The sequence below is a fragment of the Alexandromys fortis genome, unplaced genomic scaffold (genome assembly GCF_014885135.2).
Source record: "Alexandromys fortis isolate MF-2015 unplaced genomic scaffold, M_Fortis_MF-2015_v1.1 scaffold_58, whole genome shotgun sequence".
NCBI lineage: Eukaryota > Metazoa > Chordata > Mammalia > Rodentia > Cricetidae > Alexandromys > Alexandromys fortis.
This window is the reverse complement of record NW_026067940.1, coordinates 4,180,622-4,205,778: the sequence shown is the minus strand read 5'-3', so window position 1 is coordinate 4,205,778 and position 25,157 is coordinate 4,180,622. Positions and strand designations below refer to the sequence as shown.

The window sequence follows — 25,157 nt, the reverse complement described above, 5'->3', positions numbered from 1 at the left end:
CAGTCCTCCTCTATTGGGGAAGGTCATCCTCATCTACCAAGCGCGTACATGGAATGGTGAGAGAGAGAAGGGGACACCTGCCTAGCCAACCAGATCAGCAACCCTAACTCCAAAGGAGTAACAGATGTCTCAGCCAGATCGCCCTCACTTCCTCAATCTGAGTCTTAAATATTGAGCACGCATATGGGTGTTATCTAGAAATAATAGTTAGGAGATCAAGGCTGCCAGAAAGGTGAAACAAGTTAACACATCTTAAAAGTCTGACTTGTACATATGGCCTGAATATTTACTTCTATGAAAAGACTGGTGCTGATATTTTCTGTATGCCCATTTCTGACCTTCTCTACTAGGTTTCATTCCCTTAGATTGGGTGGCCTTCTAGGAAGGTACATAACAGAAAAGTCTAGAGCCAGGTGTGGTAGCTCAAGAATGAAAGCATGGCACTCGGGAGACTGAGTTTGAGTCTAGCATGAGCTTCAATTCAGCCTGAACTACAATGGGGCGAGGCACGTGTGTGTGTGCGTATGTGGGGGTGCTCAAGCAATCACCACACAGTCTATGTCTAGTTTTGTTCACTAAGTTATTTACATGTAATGAACACATTAATAATAGGCTATGAAATTAGGCCCTAACAAAAAATTTAAATAGAAAACCATTGAGTGGCACATGCCTGTAATCTGCCTCTGGGGAGGCAGAGGCAGGCAGATCTCTGTGAGTTAGAGACTTTTAAGATGTGATGTAGGTTAGGTGATTGTTGAAACTGTGTGCAAGGTGCCTCTCATTTGTAGTGTTTGCAAATGTTGGCAGTGGAATGTGGCTTAGCTTGAGACAGAGCTTGCTCTGGATTTGAGTGCAGATAATCTACTTTGGAGTGCATCTAATGAACTTAGAGTTGTATAAGATAGTTCTCTGTGACCAAATCCTTGATGGCTAACTCCTTTTCAGATGGCAACTCTTGGGGAAGCTCGCCTAAGAGAGATGGAAGCTTTGCAATCTCTCAGATTTGCCAATGAAGGGAAATTGCTGTCACCTGTCCAAGATGTAGAGATGAAAGTCTGCCTGTGTCAGAAGACTCCAGCTACTCCCATGATCCAGTGTGAACTCTGCCGCGATGCTTTCCACACTAGTTGTGTGGCAGTACCTAATATTTCACAAAGCCCCCGAATCTGGCTTTGTCCTCATTGTCGGAGGTCAGAGAAGCCTCCATTAGAGAAAATTCTGCCCCTGCTGGCCTCCCTGCAGCGTATTCGAGTTCGTCTTCCTGAGGGGGATGCACTGCGCTACATGATTGAAAGAACCGTGAACTGGCAACATAGAGCCCAGCAACTGCTTTCTTCAGGGAATCTAAAACTTGTGCAAGACCAAGTGGGCTCTGGACTGTTGTTTAGCAGATGGCAGGCCTCAGCAGGACAGGCACCAGAGACAAACAAGGTGAGCCTGGGTTTTGACATCTGCATAGCTCTGTTATTCTGTCTGATGTTGTTGTTCCTGAGACCATCTCTCTTCCTGTCACTAGCAATATGGCACTTCCCTGTTAGGGTCATTTACCTCTGCTCTGTCATTTTAGTTTTCTCTATCCCTAATTGTCAGGAGTTTTTGTTTGTTTTGCCTTTAAAATTATCATTGTGTGTGCTCGTACACATGCATGATTTAAGGGCCTGAGTATGAACGTCAAAAGGATGTTTTTTATGGAACAGTTCTGTCTTTATACGGGTTCTGAGATCTCTGGTCATCAGGCTTGTGCCCCTAAGCCATCTCACTGGCCCTGCTTTTTGTTTTTGAGATGAGATCTCCCCTAATCCAGACTGGTCGTGAAGTCACTGTGTCTGGGGATGATGCTGAACTTTCATCCTACTGCCTCTTATTTCCTGAGTGCTGAGGTTATAGGCATGGGAGACTGTTTGGTTCTGGGGATTGAAACTAGGGCAAACACTTGACCAAACAAGCTGTAACTCCACTGTCAGGAGTCTTTCTTAGACATTCTGTTTCTGTTGTGCACATGTGTACCTTTTTGTATATATAAATAATTTTTCTGCTTTATTCTGTTAACCTGTATGCCTGTTTGATTTATGCATATAGTTTTATTTTATAATTTTGCTTGATTGAAATTTCATATAAGTCACTGTGCAAAAAGAGAAACCACCACTTGCTTTGTCCTTTTTAGCCTTTAAGGAAGAATCGTATTTCAAGGGTTCAGATGCATTTGCCCTTTTTATTTGTGTGTGTACACCCCTGGGCAAGTTCCTTAGGAGCTGTCTGTCTTGTTTTTTTGAGATAAGGATAAGGTTTCTCACTAGACCAAGACTCACCAGTTAAGCTAGCTTGCCCACCACTTACTCCGTGGTGCTGGGATTTGATGACTAGTTCACACTGCCGTGCCTAGCGTATTGTGTTGTTTGTTTGCTTGCTTTAGTATGGGTGCTGGAGAGAAACTTGTTTTCACTTAGGACAAACACTTTACAAACTGAGCTCTCTCCCAAAGTTCCTATTCATGATTTTATCAAAAGGTAGATTCTTGGGGGCCGGGCGGTGGTGGCGCACGCCTTTAATCCCAGCACTTGGGGAGGCAGAGGCAGGTGGATCTCTGTGAGTTCAAGACCAGCCTGGTCTACAAGAGCAAAAAAAGGTAGATTCTTCAGGCCATCATTGCAGTGGTGGTCAGTTTCTTGTTGTCTCCTGTAGGTGGGTTGTAGGAAAAGAGTTGTGGAGATAAAGGAAAGTGCAGCTAGAATGGCAATAGTCAGTCTTTACATTTAAAAAGGTTGAGCTGAGCGGTGGTGGCGCACACCTTTAATCCCAGTACTTGGGAGGCAAAGGCAGGTGGATCTCTGTGAGTTTGAGGCCAGCCTGGTCTACAAGAACTAGTTCCAGGACAGGCTCCAAAGCTACAGAGAAACCCTGTCTTGGAAAACAAAACAAAAAAATAAAAAGGTTGTTTTGTTTTTAGATTTGTTATTTATGTGTATGTGTGTTTTACCTGCATGTATGTGTATTCTATGTATGTGCCTGGTGCCGGCAGAGGTTTGAAGAGGGCACTGGATTCCCTGGAATTGGAGTTACACTATGTGGGTGTTGGAAATTGAACCTAGGTCCTCTGCAAGAACAAGTGATCTTGACTGCTGAGCCAATTTTACAGCCCCTTTATAATTGATCTTATAATTACATGTGTTTATATGCCACACACAGGAATCATTCCCTCCTTTCGCCCTGTGAGCCCTTGTCTTTGAACTTAGGTCATTTGTCATAGTGGCAAGCACCTCACCTGCTTAATCATTTTTCTGGCCACCTGTCACAATATATTTCTGTAACAAAGATATTTACAAACTGAACACTCAACTGTATCCTTTGCTATTCAGAAGGCTGAGCCATGTAGAATTACTTGAGCACAGGAGTTTTAGACCAGGTTGGACAATGTAGAGGCACTCCCATCTCTCTAAACAGCTGAAGGCTAGATATAGCCTGGTGTGTTTGCCTGGGGCTTGACCCCCAACACCATAAAGGAGAGGGAAAGAGAAGCGAGTCACAATTCTTGTGCTTGGTTGATCTCAGATACAGGAGTTGAGTGCTTAGCAGAGCACAGGTGAGGACTGAAAATGGCCTGTCTTTGTTTCTGCAAGTGATTAAATATTTTTTGCTGTTTGGATAGCCAACAGCAGAATGAATCACTTGTATTTCTAAGGCTGTACTGAGAATTTAACTTTATTAAGGGAAAGGACACAATTATTGCTTGTCTTTTTGAGATAGGGTTTCATAGAGCCATGGATGTTCTCAAACTTCTGATCCTCCTGCTGTTACCTCCCAAGCGCTGGGATTACGGGTGTATGCCACCATGCCTCTCTGTTGCGTGCCCTTTGAGTAAAAAGAGTTACATAAACATTTGAAAGGTGGTGTGATCTGTTCTGTCAAGAGAAAATAGTTTCTTTCCCCAATGTTTTCATCTCTCTGAGATCAGTCTGAGTAAAAATTGGGAAGTTGAATGGCTTTGTTTCTGGGAGGGTTGGTTTGGCCTGTTTTTGGATGCCAGAGGAGACTTGCTGAAATTATTCTAGAAGCTCCTTTCATTGGACTGGTCAGTGTTTTTTAATTTGCAAAAGCCTTGTAATAAGGTATTTCTCTTCTATTAGGTGTCTCAACCTCCTGGTACAGCATCCTTTTCCTTGCCCGATGACTGGGACAACAGAAGCTCATATTTACATTCTCCCTTCTCTGCTGGACAGAGTTGTGTCCCCCTCCATGGTTTGTATTTTATTTTATACTATTCGTAGATAGTAATAGGCCACCTTGCCTAGGGTTTTGTAGTAGATAATCTAGTAGCCTATTGAACTCTGTATCCTTGTTAGGTATGATGTTGCATATGTATAATACCCACATTCAGGAGGCTGAGGCAGGAGAATTAAGAATTTAGGGCCTTCTGGACTACATAGCAAGGCTCTAGTTCAAAAACAACAAATAAACAAAAAACCAAATACCTGTATTACTTTGCATTTTCTAAATAATGAAGTGATGGATCATATTTGAAGATTTTTAAATGCAAAGGATACAGGAATGCAGCCTCTATTTCTTTGAGGAATAAGAGTTAATCCGATACCAGCTAACACCAAGCACCATGTATTTAGGTCAGATGCTAAGTCATGGACTTGTTTTAGACTTTCAGAGGATAATAGAGGTAACCCGTATTTGAAACCTACCTCCTTTCTCTTTTTTTTCCTACTTCAGGCAAGGTCTTGTTTAGCTAAGGGTGGCCTCAAATTCAGTGTTTGGTAGAAAAAATTCCCCCCCCCTCCTTTTTTTAATGTGTGTGGGTGTTTTGCCTGCCTATATCTCTGTACCAAGTGCATGCAGTGCTTATAGAGGTCATCAGATCCCTGGGACTGTGATTACAGACATCTGTGAGCCACCCTGTGGGTGCTGGGAAGTTAATCCAAGTTCCCTGGAAGTGCAGTCTGAGCCATCTTTCCAACCCCAGACAATGATCTTGAACTCATGGTCCAGATTCTGTCTGACAAGTTCTGAGATTACAGATGTGTGCTATCACACCTGGCCCCCCCCTTTTCTCTCCTTCCTCTTTTCCTTCTTCGTGTGTGTGTGTGTGTGTGTGTGTGTGTGTGTGTGTGTGTGTGTGTGATGGCAGTTAGATTAACCTAAGTTGGCCACAGACTCCCTATGTAGGTGAGGATGAACTTGAACTCCTGATCCTCCTACTTCCAATTCTTAAGTGCTGGGCTTGTCAACATACATAGTCTTCCCAAAGGAAGACTGCCTAAAGTGTTAACTGGAATCATGATCCTTAGTCATCCTTATCAGTATGTTTTTTGAGACAGGGTTTCACTGTGTAGTTCTAACTGTCCTGGGAACTCGTCCTGTAGAACTGGCAGTCTTGGAACTCACAGAGATCTGCCTGTCTCTGTCTCCTGAGTGCTGGGATTAAAGGCAGGTGCCACCACCGCATGGCAGGCCAGCAGTTTTTGTGACAGTGAGATCTGTCATGGTGGAAGAAGTGATCTCTTGTGTTAGCAGTAGGTGTAGAGTGAATTCTGATGAAGTGTGGGTATTTGCCCTAGAACCAAAGTCTTATGGAACCTACATTAGCCTCTCTTTGTTGTATTGTGGTGTCTTAGAAATTTTATTGCTGTGAAGAGATATACCATGACCACAGCAACTCTTATAAAGGAAAAACATTTAATTGGCTTACAATTCAGAGGTTTAGTCTATTAAGATCATGGCGTGATATGGTGATGTCCAGGCAGACATGGTGCTGGAGAAGGAACTGAGAATCCTACTACATCTTAACTACAGGCAGGAGGAAGTGAACTGAGACACTGGCGTGGCTTGAGCACATGTGAGACCTCAAAGCTTGTCCCTACAATGACACAGTTCCTCCAACAAGCCACATCTCCTAGTGCTGCTCCTTATGAGCTTATGGGGGCCAGTTACATTCAAAGTACCACATATGGTTTAGACACATTGTATAAACCTAACAAACTGAATGGGGACAGTCTTGTATGTCCGACACGCTTACATGTGCATGTACTAAATTTCTCTGTTCCTGTTCTGATTGGTCTTCAACAGGTGTGAGTCCAGAAGTGAATGAATTATTGATGGAAGCCCAGTTGCTCCAGGTATCCCTTCCTGAAATTCAGGAGCTTTATCAGACTTTACTTACAAAGTCAAGCTCTGCTCAACAAACAGACCGAAGCTCACCAGTTAGAGCCAGTAGTGACAAGGTGAGTGGCAGCTGCTGGGAAGCACATCTGCAGCATTTGCACATAGTGCTGCTTCCCTCTGACTGGGTGAAAGTGGTGGCTCTGTCTTTGAGCTACAAGAGCTTGCAAACTGTACCTCACAACTCCATGGAACAGACACTGAAGCCATTTGCAGCAGTCATGGCTTAGATTTTTTTTTTCCCATGGCTTAGATTTTTTTATGTCTGGGCCTTTTCTTTCTTTCTTTTTAGGGACCTATTCTCATCACTCTGTTGAGGTAACAGTGAGAAGTAGATTATTTTGCACTATAAAAGCAATGCGATCATGATGGAATTTGTAGTTGAAATGGCCTTTGTTAGTAAAGATTTTAAAGGTGCTAGATAACAAATGTTTCTCCTCCTCCAAACCAGGAAGCAGAGGCTGAGGGTGCTTATTTATCCTTGATATCGAAAGACACTGTGTAATGTCCTATTCCCCCGCACTCCCCCATCCCTTTCATGTGTATTTTTTTTATATTTATTTGTTTATTATGTATACAATATTCTGTCTGTGTGTATGCCTGAAGGCCAGAAGGGGGCGCCAGACCTCTTTACAGATGGTTGTGAGCCACCATGTGGTTGCTGGGAATTGAACTCAGGACCTTTGGAAGAACAGGCAATGCTCTTAACCACTGAGCCATCTCTCCAGCTCCCTCATGTGTATTTTTGTATGATGTATGCTTATGTGTACATGTTTTTGTGTGCATATGTATATGTATGCTTGTGCTCGTGGATCCTGAAGTTGATGTCTAGAATCTTTGATTGCTCTTTGCCTGATTCATTGAGATAGGATTGTTTAATTGGACAAAGAGCGTGCAGATAGGCTAATCTTGTTAGCCAGCTTCCATGGCTGAAACCACAGACAAGCTACCACAGCCGTTGAATATTGACATGGATTTGGGGGCTCCCTCTGGTCCTCTTGCTTTCATGGCAGGAACATTAACTGCTGCAACATCTTCCCAGCCCCTGTAATGTCCTCTGTTAAGGAACTACTGCTCCCTTGTATCTCTGTAAGCCCTGTCACACAAAAAGGCCCTGAGAATATAATCAGGATGTCTGAAACCTCAATGAAAAGGATCCTTGTGAGAGGTACCCGGAAGACTGATTACAGAGCAGTTAATCATTTTACTGCTGAAAGGGCTGGAGTGAATGTCCTTCACAAACACTTGATAGAATAGCCAGTCACTCACTTAAGGTGAGAAGGGTCTGTGTATATCTTTGCTCTCCTGGTGCTAGTGGGCTACTCTGAAGGTCAGTCATATCATTCATTAATCATTAACACCCTTCCCCAGTGCTCCCCCAGGTCACAAACAGCGGGGAAGGATCCTGGTAGTTAAGCTGTTATTCTTGAGGACTAGGAGTGGGGAGATGGTAGTAGTGGTTAGGATGGAACACACTAAGGGATCATTTGGTTTCTCGTTCGCATATTTTCTTTTGTTGCATCAGTTTTAGTAATGGGCAGACTGAAGGCTAAAGTTGAATTTGCCATCTCCCACCCAGAATGATTGCCTTCGAGGAAAGCGAGATGGAATCAACATTCTGGAGAGAAAACTGAAGAGGCGCCCCGAAAGAGAAGGCCTTCCCAGTGAACGGTGGGATCGGATTAAAAAAATGCGGACACCCCAAAAGAAGAAAATAAAATTGAGTCACCCCAAGGACATGAACAATTTCAGATTAGAAAGAGAGCGTAGCTATGACTTAGTCCGTAATGCTGAAACGCATTCCCTGCCCTCAGACACATCCTACTCGGAGCAGGAGGACTCTGAGGATGAAGATGCCGTCTGTCCCGCTCTGAACTGCCTGCAGCCAGAAGGCGATGAGGTCAGTGAGGTTTGGGCCATAGAGGACGCTTCCCCTTAACTCAGAAACCCTGTAAGCTAGACCTCATCTCCTCGGGGCTCTCTCCTCTGCTTGTCTGCTTTGAGCTGATCTGAATGGATTGCTCAGTTCCCCTACTGATATCTCTGCTTTTAACCATCGGTCCTGGGTCTCCTCCCTTTTCTTGAAGAAACTCTGGTTCTTCCCTTTTTTCCTTCTCTTGCTCCTCCAGCTTTCGCCACCCGGCGCCCGGAAGGTGGGAGGGATGCTGATGGAGTGCCCTTGTGCTTACGGTCCCAGGGCAGCGGCAGCGCTGTCTACCCCAAAGCAGGCACAACTTGAAGAGTGACTCTGCCTCCGTTGCTTTGGCGGTGGGACAGCTAGACTCCTGTGGTTAGCTGTTGTGCCAGAGGCCCCAGTGCTGAGACAGTGGCCATTAGTGGCACACGGCCTGAATATCTTGAGGCTGGCCTGCCCAATTTTGAATGGCATTTTTTTCCTCTGAACACCCCATCTTCCTGCTCTTTGTAACCAGGTGGACTGGGTCCAGTGTGATGGCAGCTGCAATCAGTGGTTTCATCAGGTCTGTGTTGGTGTCTCTCCAGAGATGGCAGAGAAGGAAGACTACATCTGTGTGCGCTGCACTGCAAAGGACGCACCAAGCCGAAAGTAAAAACAAAACATACTTCATATAATTCAGGACTCCAACAAAGAAGATTTCCTCAATCTCAGCAAAGCTACAGGACTGGGGTCAAGCCAGCCTGTACACGGTGCTATTTCTATTCCTTGCGGGATCATTTTTTCCAGAACTCTTTGAAAAAAAGAAAAAAACAACTAAAAAAATTTTTGACACTTTTTGTATTTTTTTCCTTAAGAGCTGTTTGTGGTTGTCGAATTAAACTGCTGACTGTTTTTGCAGGGGTTGCCGATTTCGAAGGTGTTGGAGTTTGCACCTTTTGTGTACAGCATTAACATTATACTTTTGCCTGGGATATACCGGCTTAAGAGTTCAACTCAGTTTCAGGGCCCAGCATGGGCACCAGAATTCCAGTAACCCTCACTGAGCGACTGTTCTCCTTACTCTGTTACCACATTGGGGGCTTTTTAAGTTTTTCACTTTGGGGTTTTTGTTCTTTTCTTTCTCTACTTCTTTTTCTTTCTGGTAGGTTAGGTTTATTTATCTGAGCAATAACTTCTATGTTGGTTTCAGTGGCTGGAATTAAAACAAAACAAACTTCTCAAAAGTGTGTTGGTGCTTTAGCATTTGGTTAATGTACAGAACGCAATGTCTAGTTTCTAGTGTCACTGATGACCTAGTGATGTAGAAAGAGACTGCGCTGTAAGTAATCGCCACGGCTGTATTCTGGCTTTGTCCCTGCCCATTCTTCCTCCCCTATTTTTTTTTTTTTTTTTAGATTGTATCAAATGTTGCAGTTTATATTGTGGAATAATAAATCCTTGGTCCTATTGTAACACTAGACTGCAGCTTCTTCTGCCCCTCTACCTTGTGGTCCTACGGAACCAGAAGGGGTTGCTTGCTTGTGCTTCTCCCCAGGCAGGCTACAATAGGAGTGTGTTTTCCTTCAAACTTGCAGAGACTGTCTTTGTAGCCTGATTCTTTAGGTAAGCACTTGCCTTCATGCTCCACTAATAAAGAACCTCTGTCTTTAAAGACCAGAGCCAGTCCTTCAAGCCATGCTTTTTATAAATAAGGTTTCAGAATGTTGGAGTTGTTCCCACATCAGTCCAGACTTGAAATAAGTCCTTATGAAATGTTTTTTATCATTTGACTTGTCAGGGAAATTTGGTCGAGAGTTAAGATCCTGGGATTCATCATCTTAGTTGGTTTTATTGTATCAGTTGAAGGGAAACTTGGGACTACCAGTCCTGCCTGCCTGGGCTTCCTCTCCCAATACTGTAGTTCCGTCCATCTTCACTGGCTGCAGGCAGCCATGCCCATAGTGGTATTCCTTCATTCTGCAGAGGGACAGGGTTCCTGGTGAGCAGAACAGCAGGCTCGTGCTCACTTCTCCTGAGTTGTCGCAGACACTTGCTTTCCTCACTGTTGATAGCCATAAGCCTGATGGTGGGTAAAGCTAGTAGATCTTTATAAAACATCAAGAAAGTTTGTGATGGAGCAGAGGATCTCCTTTATGCAATCCAGACGATTTAATCTGTTTAAGAATAATTCCTAGTGGTCTGCAGTGTCCTGCAGTTGGTTGCTGTGGCGTCTCTTGTCCGGGATGAACTTAAGCTTTGAAGGGGACACTATGGAGGCCAGGGGTACAGCTCGGTGGTAGAGCGCTTGCCTAGTATAAGCAAGACCCCTGATCTCATATCCTGCACTACCAATAAAGAACTGTTGTTAAAACAAATCTGCCTTAATGGCCTTTCAGCCTCCTCCCTCCAGGTCTTAACAGTTGTTTGGTTTGCTCATTGGAGGTAAGAGTCATGTGACCCAGGCTAGTTATGTAATTAAGGATCACATTGAAATTACTGTTGTCAGGCCTCTACCCCTGAATTCTGGGGTTGTAGGTGTGCACCACTATGCCTAGTTTATGTGATGCCAGGGATCAAACTGAGGGCCTTGTGCATGCCAGGCAATCACTCAGCCACACGAGCTCTCTCTGCATCCCTCACCAGCTTTTCATGTGGACCTTGTGCAGTCTCTGAGAGAGCTACTACTTCATTGATGGGAGATTTGAACAGTCTCCTCCCACAGTAGGAATCATGTTTTTTTTCTCTCTTTTTTTTTTAATGTGTCAAATCGATACCATAACAGAAGTGTCAACTGCACAAAATCATGGTCAATACTGGAATTCTACTTGAAAATTTTTTAATTTTTTGGGTTGTTTTTTGGTATTAAAATTTTTGTTGTGTTTTTTTGTCAATACTAAATTTCAAGTTATATTTAGGTGATCACTCGTACTATGAGTCAAAATCAAATGACAACTAGGATTTCTTCAGGTGTATTTATTTATGCTACCTTGTACAGTATCTAACACTGCAGATGTTAGAGCCATTCAGCTTCCAACTTAGGCCATCTGTTGTCCTGACTACAAACTAAAGCTTTATTAAAAAATACATTTCATTATGTGTTAGCTTTTGAAGCTTGCTGATACCTTAGCAGGGGTTCTCAACCTGTGGGTCAAGACCCCTTTGGCAACTCTATCTCCAAAAGTGTTTACATTACAGTTTTAAGTAGTAAAGAAAGTAAATTTTTTTGACTGGGGGTCACTACAGCATGAGGGCCACAGCACTAGGAAGGGTGAAAAACCACTGCTTTAGAGGAACATTGGATATAAGATTAAAATGGCAGCTGACGCATGAGTTTCCATCTGAGTGGCCCTGCAGTCCTTGGACTTAGAGAAGAGGACTGGAGTTAAAGCCTTAGTCAGGAGAGGGGCAAATAGCGAGATTGGAGAACTCTACGGCAAAGGCTGGGACAGAACACTCCACGTCACTTGAGTGACTGTTACCGGAAGGCCTCTTGTGGAGCATAAAGAGCCTGTTTTCTATAAAGCTGTAGCTAGAGAAAGCATAATTTGACCTCGCTGTCAAGAGGCTCACCTGGGGCTTGGGAGAGTGAAGTGCCACTTCAGTGGTGGACACTAATACAAACCTGCTTCATTCTGTCAGAGAGGAGAAAGAGATCTGATCTGATTTGGTAGAAGTGGCGAAGATGCTCCTACTTTGCCCACCATTAAAAGCAGCGTTGTAAACTGGTGTAGTGGCACACACTTGTAATCTCAGCACCTAGGATGCCGAGTCAGGAGGATTGTGAGTTTGAAGCCATCCTGGGTTAGTAAGACTGCCTCCAGAAGCCAAAGCAGTGAGGCATGGCTTTGGGTGTTGTGTAATCAATTAGCTGGAGGACAGTAGGTGCTTCCTTGGCGATGGTTGAAGTTGGGCTTCTCTCAGCAGGGCTTCTGCAACAAGCACTGTGAACCATCCTCAGCCCTGCGGCCTTTGTTGTGGATTTCTACACGTCCCTCTTCCCACTTCCATCTGGACGGATAGTTGGTAGTTCTGTAAGACTTGCTTATGTCTTGGAGCAGGCATGATGAGATTTAGCGCCTATGGTTGTTTTTTTGGGCCCAGTTGTGCCTGGGGTGTTCCATATAACTGGAATAGATTCCTATATACTCATAACAGGAGGTGAATCGGACAGCAGGCATTTGAAATGATCAGTAAGCTTTAAGACATAGCTGGTCATTCAGTAACAAACTGACATATATTAGTCTGTGTGCTACCATCAGCCTATATTAAAACGTTCTGTTGAGCTGGGGATGAAGCTCTGAAAACACTAGCCTAGCACGCACAAGTGAGGCCCGGGTTTCCTCTTGCCATGATGCTGCAGAAATCCTGACTCGGGAATACTGCTTATGAAGAACTTTTGAAGAGCCGTGAAGACGCTGTACCTGTGAGCTCCATTTGGAGTGCCCTTCCTCAACAGTGACTGAAGAGTTTATGGCTTCTCCCTTGGTCCTTTGCATGTGGCTCAAGTCTCTCATCTGCCTGAGAGGCTTCATATGTAACTTGTAAAGAAAATGCTGCTAAAAAGTTCTAAACAAAAATGGTATAAAGCAATATTGTTATAAATCTATTTTCCAGGCATAATCAATTTGTAAGGTATATTTCACTCTGCAGACCTATGTAAACAAAATTCATGTATAAGTATTACATAAAAATGTTTCTGTACGTTTTAATCAGTGTAAACGAGGCATCTCCAGCCAGCCAACACTCCCAGTTTGGGTTCTGGGATAAAGGGTAAAGGGCTGTGAACTGGTAAGTTCAATTGTGTTTTGAATTTTTGGGATAACCTGCCTTGCAATAGAGGAATGGCATAGTGAGTTTGCTTGATTGTTTCAGGCAAGTAGAGACCACGGGGTTATCTTAAACATTTGCCTTCCGATGTAAGATAGACCAACGATGTGTTAGTTCCTGGAAAGCTTTATGCTAGAAGTTGAGCAGTGTTGTTGCCCCTACCAGTGCCGTCCCACTGTCCTGGCTTTGTTGTAAGCATGCACAACAGAAAGCCATTGTACATATGACTTGGAAAAAGTGTATCTAATTTTAATCTGCATCATAACCATGTATATTTAATATACTTTGAAGTTGATAAGGGATGAGGGCCTGCAACAGGCTGTAAGTGCTCTCTAGGCAAGGGCCATGAGCATGGTCAACTAGGGACACACAGGTGGAGTTGAGGGTAGTCCCAGGTGGCTAAGACTTACCTGTTGTTTGCAAATCAGTCAAAGCTCTTGCAAGGCATCTGTCCTAAGCTCCCAGGAGACAAATCCTGGTAACCTGCAGCTTTCTTGATCCAATTGGAACTGTTCTCACCTTAGCACCACCCTTAAGAGTGGAAGGAGCAAGTGTTCCATGCATGTAGAAACTACAAAGGCTAATAACATAGTCCTAGCAGAGGTAAACTTTGGGAATGGGTTTAAGAACAATTTGTTCTGGCTCATTACTTCCTTGACCAAAACCTCCTGCAGTTTCCAGAGACTGTAGAATATTGTCCTTGAGGTTGGTGAGTGCTTCATCTCTGAATAGGGTGGGCATATGTCCCTAGGGTTGAACCTATAGTCATCAACCAACCATTATGTGTGTGACCCTGGTGTGAGGTGCTGTTTAGAGAAGTCTTAAAATCTAGTGGTCATGAAATGGCCACTCAGGAGTAAAATACCTCCTGCTCAGATTCCTCTGCTCCATAGAGACAGAACACACGGTCAGTGCTGTGTGCCATGACTGCTCACCAGTCAGGAAGCAGGTGCTGGGTACTAATGTCTGGTCACTGCCATGCCTTGGAAAACTGAGACGTCTTAGTGGCTTTGAGACTCTGCTTGTTCCATGTTCTCTCTGTTTCTAACTACTACCTATGTCCCTCCCCATTCCACCCACTGAGTGAGCAAAAGCAAATGAGTAGGACTTTTCATCGATTCAAGTGGAGTAGTGCCGGAAGGAAAAGGGGTGGGAGTAGAAGGCAGTGACAGCACTCGGATAAGGACTCCACAGCTCATTTCCAGATTGACTCAGCCTGTTCTCTGGCTGCCGCTCCAGCCTTGGCCACCAGATAGCACTGTTTTGTTTCCTGGAGTGCTGTGGGGCCTTCTGATATTTAGGTTCATCCTGTGCAGTGGCCAAAAGAAAGTAAATTAGTGAGTCTAGGCACCCTTTGATAGGATTGTCAGCAGTTTAAAGCCCAAGTCTTCCTAGGGGAGAAAATTCTGTGCATTGGACTGGTGACTTACCTTGTTGCAACAAAATACCTGACACAGGCAAATGAAGGTGTTATTCTGGATCACAGTGTGAGAGTATGGTCCACCATGGTGTGGAAGCCATGGCAGCAGTAGCTTGAGGCAGCTCGTCAGATTGCATTTGCAGCCAGGAAGCAGAGGGGAATACCAATGCTCAATCTAGAAAAACCACTAAGAGACATGCCCAAAGCTTTGTCTCCAAGTGATTCTCATTCTGTCACTGATAATATAAACCATCATAATCGTCTTTCCCAAATTCTATCTTTGAGTAGGCTTATGTACTGGGAGAACTACCATTTAGGTCATTGACTTTGGTCAGGCTGAGGTGTGCTCATGGTTCCCATTGTTCTTTTCCTACACCCATATTCACTGGAGAAAGCTTGAAGACAGCACTTACTGAGGGTCCAGAATTGCTAGGTCCTAAGGAAGTGATCACTTCCTCTTCGCTGAACAGCTTGTAGTATGAGCCTCAGCGAAGCCATTGTTGAGGATGTGTAACTTGAACTGGGATGGAGAACCTGTGTGGAATTTGAAGCCAGCTCCCAGCTGTCTTTTACTTCGTTTTGCTGTCGCGTCACGACAGTCACGCTTTTTGTTTGTTTGTTTTGAGACAGGATTTCTGACTGTCCTGGAACTCAGGTTGTAGTTCAGGTTGGCCTTGAACTCACAAAGATCTGCCTGCCTCTGCCTCCCAAGTGCTGAGATTAAAGGCTACCACTACCCAGAGACTACCACATTTTTAAAAAAGATTTATTTTTATGTGCTTTGCCTGCATGTATGTTTGTGTGAAGATGCTAGCTCCCCTGGAACTGGAGCCAAAGAGAGTTGCCATCTGAGTGCAGAGAGTTGAACTCCAGTTTTTTGGAAGAGCAACCAGTGCTCTAAATTGCTAAGTTATCTCTCCAAACCCAGCAACCATGCTTTTTTAAAGTTTTTATTGCTTTTGTGTGAGAACATGAGTGAGAGGGTCAGGACAACTTGGAGTTGGTTCTACCCTGTGGGTCCCAGGGATAGAACCCTGGTTGTCAGGCACAATGCTAAATCTCTACCCACTGAGTCATCCTGGCCCTTGTTGAGTTTTTAGAAAATAAAAAACAAAACAAAAAACTTCTGTAGCAAGTCTTACCAAACATGATTCTTAAGAGATTTACACACATTTAACCCTAACACAGAGGAGAATTACCCTTAAGTTTAATTTTATTTTATGTGTACGGGTGTTTTGCCTGCTAGAGTGTCTGTGCACCGTGTACATGCCTGGTGTTCAGGCAGGCCGGGAGAGGTGTCAGATCTCCTGGGACTGGAGCTCTAGACATCTGGTGCTGGGAACTGTACCTGTGTCCTGGAAGAGCAGTCAATGCACTTAGTCACCGAGCCATCTCTCCAGCTCCAGGGTGGGATTTTTTTTTTTTTAAGGTTTATTTTAAATCATGTGTTATTCGTTTCGGTCTGTGCCAGACAAGTCCGATCTGGAGCTGGAGTTCCAGGCAGCCGTGAGTCATCTGACATGGGTACTGAGAATGCAGCTCTACTCCCTGGAAGAGTAAATACATGCTCACTGCACCATCCCTCCAGGCCTGGGGAATCTTTTAACTGAGAATGTTTGCTGCCTGCGGGTGGTGCCTTCAGGAGCTAGAAAAGGGAGTGGAATCCCCTGCAGCTAGAAATGCCAGGCAGCTGGGAGCTGCCTAACGAGGGTGCTGGGGAATGCTGGGTCTCCTGGAAGAGCAGGGTGCATGCTTAACTACCGAGTCTTCTCTTCAGGATTAAAGATGGGATTTTGATGACAAAATTATGCCCCTAATTGTAAACTTTAGAGAATTTGAAGTGAGCGTGTCTTTGTTTCTTCTAAGTCTGCCAGACACTTGGATAGCACTCCAGTGTTCCAAAGGGGAAGGCCATCTCCAAAGAGAGTGCTTTTTTTTTTCTTTCTCGGGAAGATAATGGCTCTTTTCTTAGTCTGAACCAACAGTTGTCACACTTACCTTTCTCGTTTCTAATTTCAATCTAATGCAATGAGACCTGAGCAGCATGGGAGGTTGGAGAACGGTGGGTGTTTTCCAGACCTGAGGAAGTCCCAGGAATCTTCTAACACACAGCAACAGAGGGCAGCAGAGGATGGGGGTAGAGCTGAGTTACTTTCCTAGGACTTGGCTGTAGCTGGGCCCCCCGAGGAAAGGCACCTACACATCAGGACCTGTTTTGTACAGTGTTGCACCTCTCCAGGTTCTTAAGCTCATCAGACCTCTGTTTGGGAGGAGATTGGGTTGTAGAATTAAGACTAAAGCTCAGGGTTTGGATTTGTAACCCACCGAACGGTAGAAATCAGTTGGTAAACTCGTGATGATCCTTATGAGCCCAGCACATCGAGCAGCCTCCTGTATGCTCAGGGCTGTACACCTACATAGAGTCATGGACTCTTAGAGAACATGGGAAGCTCAAGGTTTAGCATCAGAGCGACTGTGCAAATAGGTCTTAGCTTCTTTTGGCATTTTGTTTTGTTTAAAACTGAATTTCTCTGTATGCGGTTCTGGCTATTCTGGAACTCACTGAGTAGGCCAAACTGGCCTTGAATTTAGAAACATCTGCTTGCCTCTACCTCCCGAGTGCTGGGATTACAGGTGTGTGCCACCATACCTGGCTCTTCTTGATTTCTTGCTGTATTCGACATCAAGAAACTTAATGAAGAAAAAAAAACCCAATGCTTTGATAAATCAAAAAATTGAATTGACATGAACTGTGTTACTGCCACACTATCTGTGTGACCTTGCTGAGGATGGGGAGCCTGACACACAAAATGAGACAGGTATGTAAGATCCTCAGGGGGTGCTGGCAGTGGCGGCACATGTCTATAAACCCAGGTACTTCAGAGGCTGGGGCAGGAAGATTGCAGTTTTGATCTTGCATTCTGCTACACATAGGAAGCAGCCTGAATTATCTAGAAAGACTCAAAAAAAAAAAAAAAAAAAAAAAAAAAACAGAAACCTTCCCAGGGACTTCTTGTTTTTATCTGCTTTTCTCTATATAAAGTTGGTCTGTTGTGGCCCCATGAGCACCATTTAGATCAGAGGCACTGACTACAAATTGTTTCAGTGCAGGTATCTTCTGAGTGGGTCCAGGCCCTGGCTCAGTAGTATGCTTTGATATTGAGACTGGGTGCCAACCCTCCAGATAATAGGAGTGGAGACGCATGGACACGGTCCCAGGAGCCTGCTCAGTACTGGTAAGGGAATGACAGGAACCCAGGTATATCTGGGGAAAGCTGAGGAAGAAGCATTTGAAATGGCATGTGTGGTGATACAAGATACAAGCTGGTGCAACACGTGGTTAGTGTGTGACTGGAGGAGTTGTGACTACTCTGCGTGTGTCACTCGTAATCGGAACTGTTTCCAGTGAGGTCCTTTCTGTTTTTCTGGTAAGGGGCTGGAGAGATGGCTCAGAGGTTAAGAGCACTGGCTGCTCTTCCAGAGTTCAGTTCCCAGCAACCACATAGTGGCTCACAACCATCTGTACTGAGATCTGGCGCCCTCTGGCGTGCGGGCATACATCGAGGCAGAATAAATAAATCTTAAAAAAAAAAAGAGAGAATGGGACAATTAAATTTTTTTTTTTTAAAATGTGCATTGGGGGCTGGAGAGATGGCTCAGTGGTTTAGAGCACCGTCTGCTCTTCCAGAGGTCCTGAGTTCAATTCCCAGCAACCACATGGTGGCTTACAACCATCTGTAATGAGATCTGGCGCCCTCCTCTGGCGTGTGGGCATACATGGAGGCAGAATGTTGTATACATAATAAATAAATAAATCTTTAAAAAAATGTGCATTGGTATTTTGCCATGGATGTCGGTCCTCTGGAACTGGAATTCCTGCCAAGTAGGTGGTGGGAATTGACCCCAGGTCCTCTGGAAGAGCAGTCAGTGCTTTTAACCACTGAGCCATCTCTCTAGTCCCCGCCTTGGAATTGGGCAAATGTTAAGGCTAGAGGCCAGAGCTGTGGGCGCTGACACAAGAGGATCGTGAGTACCAGGCCAGTCTGGGATACACTGTGCCATTGTCTCAAAACAAAACCAAATCAAAAACCAGAAGTGGGGGAAAGGCCACCCAGCTGGTACTCAGAGTAAGAGAATTGAGCCCTAGGGTGTGAGCCTTTGCAGAGGACAGAAAGGCCGGTGACACTCCTTGTGAGGCTAACCTCTGAGAGACATGGCTCCAGGGCACTGAACCTTGCTGCTTTCCTGGGCACGGTTTTCCTTTCCTACCCCTCAGTGGGTAAGGCTTATAAAAGCCTCTGTTTGGGGAAACATTCTTTTTTCCTTAAACTGGATGAGATTTTCAGTCAGTCAGGAAATGCAGTTCAGGCCCAGGTGTCTTCACAGAGAGTGGACCCATATACGTAAGTAAGGACCCTGCCTTTGGGGCTATTGGCAGGTGCCTGGCAGCCCTACCCTGGCATTCAGCTCCCAGACACCTCTGCCATTGTGAACCAAATCCGCTCAACTGGGGCACATCTATTGAGTTTATGACAAAAAGCAACTCAATCTAAGAAAACAAGCCCTATAGGTGATGGAACTGCCTAAACAAAAGTGGGGACTCAAGGTGACTTGTCTGCCTGGGAAAAGGGAACCCTAGTACCAGGTGGGGCGGGGTCCAACTGGCTGCTCTAGTGGCAGAATCTTCCTGGGGTACAAGCAGCTCATCAGTGCTTCCAGGCTCAGGTAAGAGACCTTGAAGCTGTGGTGCTGATGGATCTTAGCTGCCCACATAGCCATATAAAATACAATGTCCTGGCCGAGGGAAAGAGCAGGGAACTAGCTCAGGGTGTCTGTCTGTCCTGGTCTCTTCATCTGCCCCTGCCCCCCAGGCTTCCAGACTCACTGGCTTTTCTTGAGAAAGACATTCAACTTCTCTGAGGCAAGTTGTGTGAAGAGTTAGAAGACTTGGTGGCCTCCTGGAGCTAGACAGGAAGTAGTTATCAAGTTGCTCAACACTTAGGGAGCAATTCCTAAGCACCCGCGCTCTGCTGGTCCACGCCAGTGTACTCACAGACGATAAGGTGAGCTGAGATTCAGAATTGAAATTGGCGAATCGTACATCTCTGCTCGTGGGCATTTGGGTTTCACTCTGAATGCCAGGCTGATGTGGGGCTCACTGTGTAGCATAGGCTGGTCTTGGACTTACAGCAATCCACCTTAATGTACTGAGTTCTAGGATCACGGGTATGGCCACCATTCCTGACTTTTAATTTTTCAGTGTTGGGAGCATCAAACCCAAGGCTTTGTGCTTCCTAGGGAAGTGCTGCATCCACCCCCATATGGAAGGGACCTTATAAGCCCTTTGGTCTAGCTCCAGAGGACTTTTCCTGAACTTCATTTCTTAAGTGACTTTGATTCAGTTGCCTTCCCAAGAAAAATCACAGAGCTGGTCTGTGGAACCTACCTGGTTTTGCCCTACCTTCTCTGACCTATCAGGGCTCCCAAGACCACCCGACCCTGTGGCTAGCTACTTCCTTTTTTTTTTTTTAAAGAATTATTTAACGTTTTGCCAGCATGTATGTCTGGGCACTATTTGCATGCAGTGCCCATGGAGGCCAGAAGAGGGCATCAGATCCCCTGTAACAAGGTCACAACACAAGGTGCTGGTTCTGAACCAGTCTTCTGAAAGAGCAGCCCATACTCTTAACTGCTGAAACATTTCTCCAACCCCATGAACTAACCAGTCAGACCCATCTCATAAGGTGGAGAAAGTCTTCATTCAACCAGTAAGGGAAACGGGGTTTAGTGGGGTTACAGGGCTGTCCTGCTTCTCTACAGGACCTCTTTAGCGAGCACACTGCTTACCCTTGTCCCATTGGTGCCTGTTTTCCCCGGCACTGCATCCCTGGGGCACATCCTTCCTACAGAGGCAGATGAAAGACTCTAATTTATGGCAAATCCGCAGCCATTTTCTGCTTCCTTGAGCCGGTGGCTCTCCGTGTGAGCCCGAGAATCTTCTTCCTAAGGTGGTGGCTCTCACCTTATCCAGCAACACCTTATCTTACGTCTTGGTACATATATCTTACTCTGCCACAAGGTAGTTGTTACTTGAGGTTTGTCAATGTCCCTTCCTCATTGCCAGTCGCCAGACAGGCTCCCTAAAGCCAGAAGTGGGCAATAAAACGTGTAGGGGACAGCTGATGGGTGCACGCGCAGAACAACCTGGGTGACGTGACCTGTGCCAGTCCCGGGGCTTCTTCCCCACTGTCCTTCGCTGAGGCTTTCGGGTACTCATCTCCCACAGCTAGTGCCCACCCGAAAGGCAGTTCTAAGTTACAACCCCAATTTATGGAGGGTTTCATGGGCGCTGGGATACCAAAGTGCCAGGGTTAATTATTACAAAAGGGTTTCAGCTGATTTGCTCTTTATCCCGTCATGGTGGAGGGCTTCAAAGTCCACAGGCGCCCTTTTATAAAGAAAGACGCCCTGCCCTGCAAGGCTTTGTATGATTGCTAATTCTGGGCCACTGGTTCTTCACATTTTAGAAAGCTTCCATGAAGCAAGTCTCTGTGTTAGCTGGCTCCCCAAGAATGTTCAGTACAGAGGGTGGGCAGAATAATTCAGGGCCCCCTCCTGCCCATTCGGAGGTGTGAACGCCAAGCCTCATTCTGACTGCCGGAGCCCAGAGCTCGAGTGACAGACAGACAGTCTGGTGCTTCGCCAAGGAGCAGTCACCTGTATATCTCAAGGTGCTTCTTGATTTCAATCCGAGAAGGGAAGTTCATTTGTGCTGCGGACAAATTAGACGAGAGCACTGTGGAAGACAAAGCCTTCCCGTTTCTCCAGTTCCCGAGCGCCCATAGCCGCCATCATTGGTAACTTAATGAGTTTCTTCCTCAAGCTGGATCCAGTCCTGAAAACTTAAGGAGGTTCCCTTCCTAGAACCGTGAACTCACACATGACTCCTCTGCCCTCTCCATTCTGCTGTGTTCGAGAATTTTATCCTAACTCCATAGTGATTTTTAATAAGATCTATCACTTTATGCACATGAGTGTTTTGTCTGGATGTATGTCTGCACCACCTGGCACCCATGGAAGCCAGAAGAGGGCACTGGATCCCCTGGAACCTGATTTATGGATGGTTGTGAGCCACCTTGTGCATGCTGGGAACCAAATCCAAGCCCTCTGCAAGAGCAGTGGATGTTCATAACCGATGAGTAATCTTTCCAGCCACAGAGGTAATGTTTTATCGTTTTGTTTGCTGCACAATGAATAAATAATTATAGTCCACCCTGGGAGACTCACTTTTCACCACTTAGTAATGGGGATTTATCGACTGGTTGACTGATTGAGACTGGTCTCTCTGTGTACTGGCTGCCCTGGAACTCTATGTACACCAGACTGGCCTCACAGAGATCCACCTGCCTCTGCCTCCCGAGTGCTGGGGTTAAATCGTGCGCCACTACACCTGGACAGGATTTTTTTTTTAAAAGATTGATTGATTTATTATGTATACAACATTCTGCCTCCATGTATGCCCACATGCCAGAAGAGGACGCCAGATCTCATTACAGATGGTTGTGAGCCACCATGTGATTGCTGGGAATTGAACTCACAACCTCTGGAAGAGCAGTCAGTGCTCTTAATCACTGAGCCATCTCTCCAGCCCCCCAGGATTTTTTTTAAAGATTTATTTATTTATTTATTTATTTATTTATTTATTTATTTATTATGTATACAGTGTTCTGTCTGTCTGTATGCTTGCTGGCCAAAAGAGGGCACCAGATCTCATTACAGATGGCTGTGAGCCACCATGTGATTGCTGGGAATTGAACTCACAACCTCTGGAAGAGCAGCCAGTGCTCTTAACCTCTGAGCCATCTCTCCAGCCCCAGGATTTTTATTTATAATTAAAATCTAAGATAATGCATGGATTAGTACGGTGTCTCACTTTATTTTAATTCGTGTTTTATCCTTTCCTATTTGATGAGTTTATGTCTTCTGTGCTTAAAGCATTTTATGGGAGATCTAAAAATTAAGTAGAGTAGTATAAACACACTAGCTTAAATAAAATACAATTTAAAATACACTTAAGTTTGGCATGTCTACAGAATCAGACGATAAGCAAACCAAGAGCAGTGTGACAGGGTTTGCATGTGAGTTTGAGAAGCCCATTGATTCTATTACACTTGTCAAGGAGGTGCTTCAGAGTTCCTCTAGCCAGTGTTTGCTTAGTTGTCAAGAGCAATACAAACCACTCAAGGAGGGTCAGGTGCGTGTGTACAGGGGTGGCAGGATGGGGACTTCCCCTTCCAGGCCTATTCCTGAGTGTGCTGGGGGGGAGGCAGGAACGAGGAGCTGGCCCCGCCTATGGAGGTGAAGGCCTGCTTTTGTCTTGTTTGCTGCAACAGCAAGGCTTTGAAACTGTTGTGTAAGGTTAAAGACCTTACATGGAAGAGTGGAGGAAGCAAGCCAAGTGTTGCAGGGTATGAATGGAAGCGAGGAAGGACCAAAATGCAGGTTTCCAGCAGCAGGTAGGGGGTAGGGGAGAAATGCAGAGGGTGCAAGGTCGTGCATGCGCGCGCGCGCGCGCGCGCGCGCGCGCGCGCGTGTGTGTGTGTGTGTGTGTGTGTGTGAGAGAGAGAGAGAGAGAGAGAGAGAGAGAGAGAGAGAGAGAGAGAGAGAGAGAGAGGAGAGAAATGCTGCAATTCCCTGCTGGCTTCTCTCCCTTACTTAGGCAAAACCAGAACAGGAGACCTTAGGAAGCAGTGGAGAAAGCAGAGAAGCAATGTAGCCAAGGGGAGGCAGAACCTTCATTGCCCTGGGATGGGGATGCATGTCTGCAGTGGTGGTGGAATAGTACAGGGCTCACCTTTTCAAAGGGAACGGTTGAAAAGTGACGCATCTAGTGATATGCTGGGTGTGGAGTGAGTGCATGCTTTTTCCCTTCTTTTCCAGTTCCCGAAGCTAAGGGGAATAGGCAAGAGGAAAACCCACTGCTTACAAACATCTGGTTCTGATGAATTAAAGAACATTAACACTGTAACCGGGACACCACACTTTCCACTTACCCAAACTGACTGAAGCACTGGCTCTCCTAACAGTCTAGGAAAGCAGGCAGCTTATTCTATCTTTTAGTTCCCAGGACTGCTTGGGAGGAGTTGGGGAGCTGAACTAACAAGGGCTTTGATTGGATGTGTGTTCCAAGTCCCAGAGAGTTCAAGTACGTGGGCACTGCAGTTTTTCTGGTTGGAGTCCTGTAGACACACATGATCAGGATGCCGATTAGGAGCGAGGGAGCAGAGTTGGCCCCTTGGATGCAGCAACAAGTTCTCATATTTAAGGCTAGGGTGGCTGGGTGACAGGCAACATGGTGACGATACCTGTTTCCTCCCTTCTGCCTGTGTCCTTCCTCCAGGCTGTTCTGTGGAGGCTGCTGTGTGGCTGCAGAATGGCTCTAAGCACGTCCCTGACGCCGGGTAGTGGTGGCACACACCTTTAATCCCAGCACTCGGGAGGCAGAGGCAGGTGGATCTCCGTGAGTTCGAGGCCAGCCTGGTCTACAAGAGCTAGGTCCAGGACAGGCTCTAAAACTACAGCGAAACCCTGTCTCAAAAAAAAAAAAAATCAACAACAAAATAAAAACAAAAGCAAAAAAATGTCCCTGATGGCCACTGAGGGACTTGCTCCCTTCCGCTGAAGCGAGCTGACTTGGGGAGTCTTAGAGCTCATTCATCCCATCTCTCATTTTCTCAGAGGGCAAACATGTGTTGAGGACTGACCTCCAAGAGAAAGGCAGGGTGCTGCTGTCCTATTATAAAAGTCCCCCCCAAAAAATAGCTCAGTGGGTAAAGGCACTTGCTGCCAAACTTGCCTATTGTCTTCTGACTTGAGAGAGAGAGAGAGAGAATAAAGAAGTGGAAGTGTAATTTAAAATTTTAAAAATATTTAAAGTAGATTGTGCAGCACAGAATTCCCCGGGTGCCCTGGCATCTCTGGGTAGGTTAGTGGTACTGTAATCCCGGCTCCCCAGGCTCTACAGCACAGGGAGCTGCTTTTGGCTCAGGGCCTCAGGGGCTGTTTCTCCATCAGCAATCAGACCGTAATCGCCACCTTCACAGCAACATTTTACACTTTTAGAAAACAAATGCGTGAAAAATCCCTCATTTAGTTGTTCCCCAATCTCCTCCCAGCTCGGCTCGCCCCTCCGAAGGTGCATTTCAGTCCCGCTCACCCTATTTCACAACCCCCACCCCGCCTCCCTCTTCCAGGGTCTCTCTTCTTCATTCATCTTTTACGCTCAGAATCCCCACTACTCCTAGGGATCGCTATAGGTGGGGGTGGCCTTTCTGCACGGGCAAGGGAGAAGAAAGGGGGTTCAGGGATCCCAAAATGGCTATGGGTGTTCTTGAGCCCAACTACTTAGCCTCTGGCTGCAGTGAGCGGTTGCGGGGGGGGGGGGGGGGGGGGGGGGGCCCGGAGGGGGGGGGGGGGGGGGGGGGGGGGGGGGGGGGGGGGGGGGGGGGGGGGGGGGCCCGCCAGGGGGGGGGGGGGGGGGGGGGGGGGGGGGGGGGGGGGGGGGGGGTCTGGAGGAAGCCCGCTCTTGGGAGCCAAGCCACCTGGGGTGGAGGGGGCCAGGTCCCACCGCTTGCCCAGCTCTTCCAGTCCCGGGAACTGCCTCCCTGACCTTGACTGGGGGGGGGGGGGCGCAACGCCCAGCGTGCTGCGCACCGAGGACAGTCCCGCAGGCAGGCCCGCCCCGCACCTCCCGGCGCGTGCCCGCCCTCCCGCGCCGCCTGCCGGGTCTCCTCCCCTCACTGCAGCGCAGGCTGCGCTCGCGCTCGCCCATCGATCAGCCCCTCCCTCTGC

At 46.2% G+C, this 25,157-nt stretch overlaps 1 protein-coding gene across 1 annotated transcript in view; it reads left to right on the top strand.

Moving 5' to 3' along the window:
* The window catches only part of Kdm5b (lysine demethylase 5B), a 67,532-nt gene extending 54,764 nt beyond the window's left edge, over positions 1-12,768 (top strand). The window contains exons 23-27 of the mRNA XM_050147685.1: positions 946-1,431; positions 4,125-4,236; positions 6,070-6,224; positions 7,742-8,062; positions 8,595-12,768. Of these exons, the coding sequence (XP_050003642.1) occupies positions 946-1,431; positions 4,125-4,236; positions 6,070-6,224; positions 7,742-8,062; positions 8,595-8,732 (1,212 nt within the window). The 3' untranslated portion in view covers positions 8,733-12,768. The remainder of the gene's footprint in view (positions 1-945; positions 1,432-4,124; positions 4,237-6,069; positions 6,225-7,741; positions 8,063-8,594) is intronic.
* The last annotated feature ends 12,389 nt before the right edge of the window (positions 12,769-25,157 follow it).